General features: G+C 53.3%; 1 protein-coding gene across 1 annotated transcript in view; it reads left to right on the top strand.

Moving 5' to 3' along the window:
- The window catches only part of LOC104270344 (nuclear pore complex protein Nup160-like), a gene marked incomplete at both ends in the record, with an annotated part of 12,689 nt that extends 11,690 nt beyond the window's left edge, over positions 1–999 (top strand). Inside the window, 2 exon segments of the mRNA XM_009864673.1 lie at positions 348–507; positions 930–999. Of these exon segments, the coding sequence (XP_009862975.1) occupies positions 348–507; positions 930–999 (230 nt within the window).
- Positions 1,000–3,397: the final 2,398 nt, after the last annotated feature.

Below are 3,397 nucleotides of genomic sequence, written 5' to 3'. Positions count from 1 at the left end.
CCTGGGTTGTGCTGGGAAGCTGCAGCTGGGTTGCGAATAGCGAGACTGCAGAGAGAGAGAGAGGGAGAGCACAGCTCTGTTTTGTTTTGTAAATTATTTTTTTTCTGTGCTGTAATTGAGTTGCGGTTAACAAACGTTGCAGAGCGTGGCTCTTTGATCTCCTGCTACTCTCTCTGACATAACCAGACGGCCGGGGAAAGCCAAAACCAACAAGTTCCAGGGTTGAACATGCTTTTTTTTTTTTTTCCTTTTTGCTCTGACTTAATCCGTGACGTTTGGGGCTGGAAGCCTGGGACGCCTGCTGCAAGCTCTCTTCTCAGCCTTTCTTTAACTTGTGGGTTTTTTAGTATCCAGCCCTCAAACAATCGTGGAGCTGTTCTTTCACGAAGTGGCCAGGAAGCACATCATATCCCGACTCTTCTTGCAACCCAACACCTCTTTGGCCGAAACAAGTTTGAACTGGCCCCACCTTGTTACCGCTGTCATGGCCGACTTCTTGCCGCTTCTGTATCCTTGGTGCTGTAACCAGAGGGGGAGTCCTGCGGTTCCGAAAAAAAAAAATAAAAATCAACGTTTTCATTTCAAAGACAAGTGCCCTGAACAAGTGCCTGTTGTTGGCGTTAATGGGATTTGCGGGTATTTTAAGATTTCACTGAATCCGTCCCATTTACACACACAACAAAGGATTTGAGGTGTTGACTTTAAGCCCCTGAGCTCTAGCGACTTGGCGAGGTAGATCTGGAAGGGTAACGAGATTCGGGCAGTTGTGACTTGGATGTATTCTCATAGTTTTGTTCTAATATGGATAAATCTTATTACGGAAGAATGACTTGTATAGAGAGCAGCTTAATCTTCTCTCCTTTTCCCCCCCAACAAACTGAGAGAACTTTCAGCTGAGATTTTGCCTCCGTTCCTTAACCTCCGCTCAGATGGCCGAGCAACCCCAGCTTCCTCTTCCCCGAGTGCCTGATGGGGAGCTGCCAGTACACCCAGCTCCAGGTGAGTGCTGGGCTCCCGTGGGAGCTCGAAAGAGAAAATCCGGAGTGAGCACATCGGCCTCTTTCCACGGGGGGATGTTTTTTGGGAGGGAGCACCTCCGTGTCGTGGCCGACTCGGGGGTGTCGCGCAGCGCAAGCTTGGGAAAAGCCACCCAAAATGTCGTCTTTCTGGTTGCTGGAGTTTGTTCCCAAGTGTTCTGCTTCCACCTCTCCCTTCTGGAGACGAAGGGCTGGAATTTTGCTCTGCAGACGGAGAATTGTTGAAAACCCCTCGTCCAACTCTCAGGGTGTCTGTGTGTTGAGCAAACTGGAAAGTAGCGAGTATCTTCCATCTTCCTTATGTGTCTCTAGTGCTCCCTGGAGCATCCTACTCTGCTCACAGAAGGGCTTCTTGTTGAATGTCTCCTACCTGGAAAACGCTGCAGAGAGTTTGCTGGGGAATGGTTGAAGAGGCATTTCCTCTCTTGTCCGTTTTCAAGGAAATCCAGGCAGAAGTGCTCAGGATCATTACGTACCTTTCTCGTGGAGGAGCTCGGCCTCCCAGCGTGATGCCAAGTGTGAGAGCCAGCTTTGCTTTGTTTAAAGATCACAGCAGGGCCCTAAATCCAGCAGCTCGTTACCTGCTGATGCACCCAAAGCCTTTCCTGTGGTACCACTGCAAACGGATGAAGGCTGACTTCAAACCCGGCAGCACAAGTTCTGTTTCGGGAGGGCTCCTCTATTTCTTAAACATCCTTACTAGTTCAAAAAAAAATATATGAGAAAGATCTGTCGTCTTTCCATCTTGGTGGCAGGGCTACTTTTTTTCCAGGTGTCTGCGCACACCCCAGGTTCTCCACCACCGCTTCCCCTGCTCTTTGGGGGCTCGGGGAGTTGTAGCTGCTTGTGCTCCAGTTCTGAAACTCAAAGATTTCTTGTCTGTGACACATTTTGTTCCCTGACTGATGCCAGTCCTCGAGACAATGCGGGGCTAGACAGGCTGTTCTTAAAGAGATGCTTTCCTGCGCTTAGCAGAACCTTTTAGTCTCGCAGTCCCTTACACCGGGGGGCTGAACCACTTGCTTTTGTGATTTCCGAGAAAGAATGTCAAAGCTGCAGAGCTTCTGAGCCAGGAAACGCCAGGACGGTTTGGGCAGCCTCGTTCTACCTCCTGGCGTACGTGCACTCTCTCTCGCGGCACGAGTGCGCTTTGAATTTCCTCGCCTCGCTTGCGTCCCACTGCGAGGAGATACGTGAGGCTTTTTATCTCCTTCTGGACCCCGCTTGGTCACGTCGACTTGGATTAAGTGCGTCGACCTCGGGAAGCTGACCCCAGGTTTGCTGCGAGCGCGGTGACCTGAATCGAGGTCGGAGACGCAGGAAGCACCTGTGAGTAACAGGCGGGCACGGGGAAGGTCTAATGACCCGCCTGGGACAAGAGCCAAACCTCTCCTTGTCACCTATTGTGTATGACGAGCTGGTGAGCAAGCCCTGGGGAGGATTTAAAGTGCGTCGACCTCGGGAAGCTGACCCCAGGTTTGCTGCGAGCGCGGTGACCTGAATCGAGGTCGGAGACGCAGGAAGCACCTGTGAGTAACAGGCGGGCACGGGGAAGGTCTAATGACCCGCCTGGGACAAGAGCCAAACCTCTCCTTGTCACCTATTGTGTATGACGAGCTGGTGAGCAAGCCCTGGGGAGGATTTATCTCTTGTAGCCGGCTAATCCGAGCGGTGAATCCAGGCTCAGGTGCGTTGCCACGTGGCTCTTTAGCAGCCCCGTGGCTGGGGTAGGTGAGGGGTGTGTGCTGGGGGTTTACGCGCGTGCGAACACGAGGGTCAGACGGTGAAACCTTGGCTTCCCCACCTGCTCCTGGCGCCGTCTCCTCCTTCCCTGCCAAGTCCCAGAGCCCCCGCTGGTGGCACCGCTCTGCTCCTCCAAGCGTGAGGAGCATCCGCCGCTCTCCCGCGTGCGAGGGATGCCAGCTTTCGAGTCGTCATCGTGCCTCCCGGCTGCTTTTTGACAGGCGATGACACTTTGCAGCCCTTATATTATCCTGAGAGAGCAGGCGCGGGGCCAGGCCAGGTTGTGCTGCCCGGTAGTTTTGGCTGGCGTCCGTGTTGCGGCTTTATTTACGGCTTGTCCTTGGTGCTGTCGGTTTGCTGCTGTCATCTGTGGTCTTCCTCAGCTGCTCTCCCTTTCCTGCCCCACTGACACCTGCTTTGCCTCTTCTCTTGCTCCCATTCGTGCTCTGTGCATGCTGGGGTGAGGTTTTCGCTGTGGTTCCCTGCAGCAGGTTGTAAAAAGATCCTCACGTCTGATCTTTGGGGGATGTCGGGTGCAGTTCCCGAGGCGTTTTGTACAGATTGGGTGCAGGGGAGGGCGACAGCTGGGGAAGGGCCTGGAGAATAAATCTGACAAA

This window comes from Apaloderma vittatum, unplaced genomic scaffold, assembly GCF_000703405.1.
Source record: "Apaloderma vittatum isolate BGI_N311 unplaced genomic scaffold, ASM70340v1 scaffold25412, whole genome shotgun sequence".
NCBI classification, from domain to species: domain Eukaryota; kingdom Metazoa; phylum Chordata; class Aves; order Trogoniformes; family Trogonidae; genus Apaloderma; species Apaloderma vittatum.
Note: the sequence above shows the minus strand (reverse complement) of the source record. Positions and strands in the feature narration are given on the sequence as shown.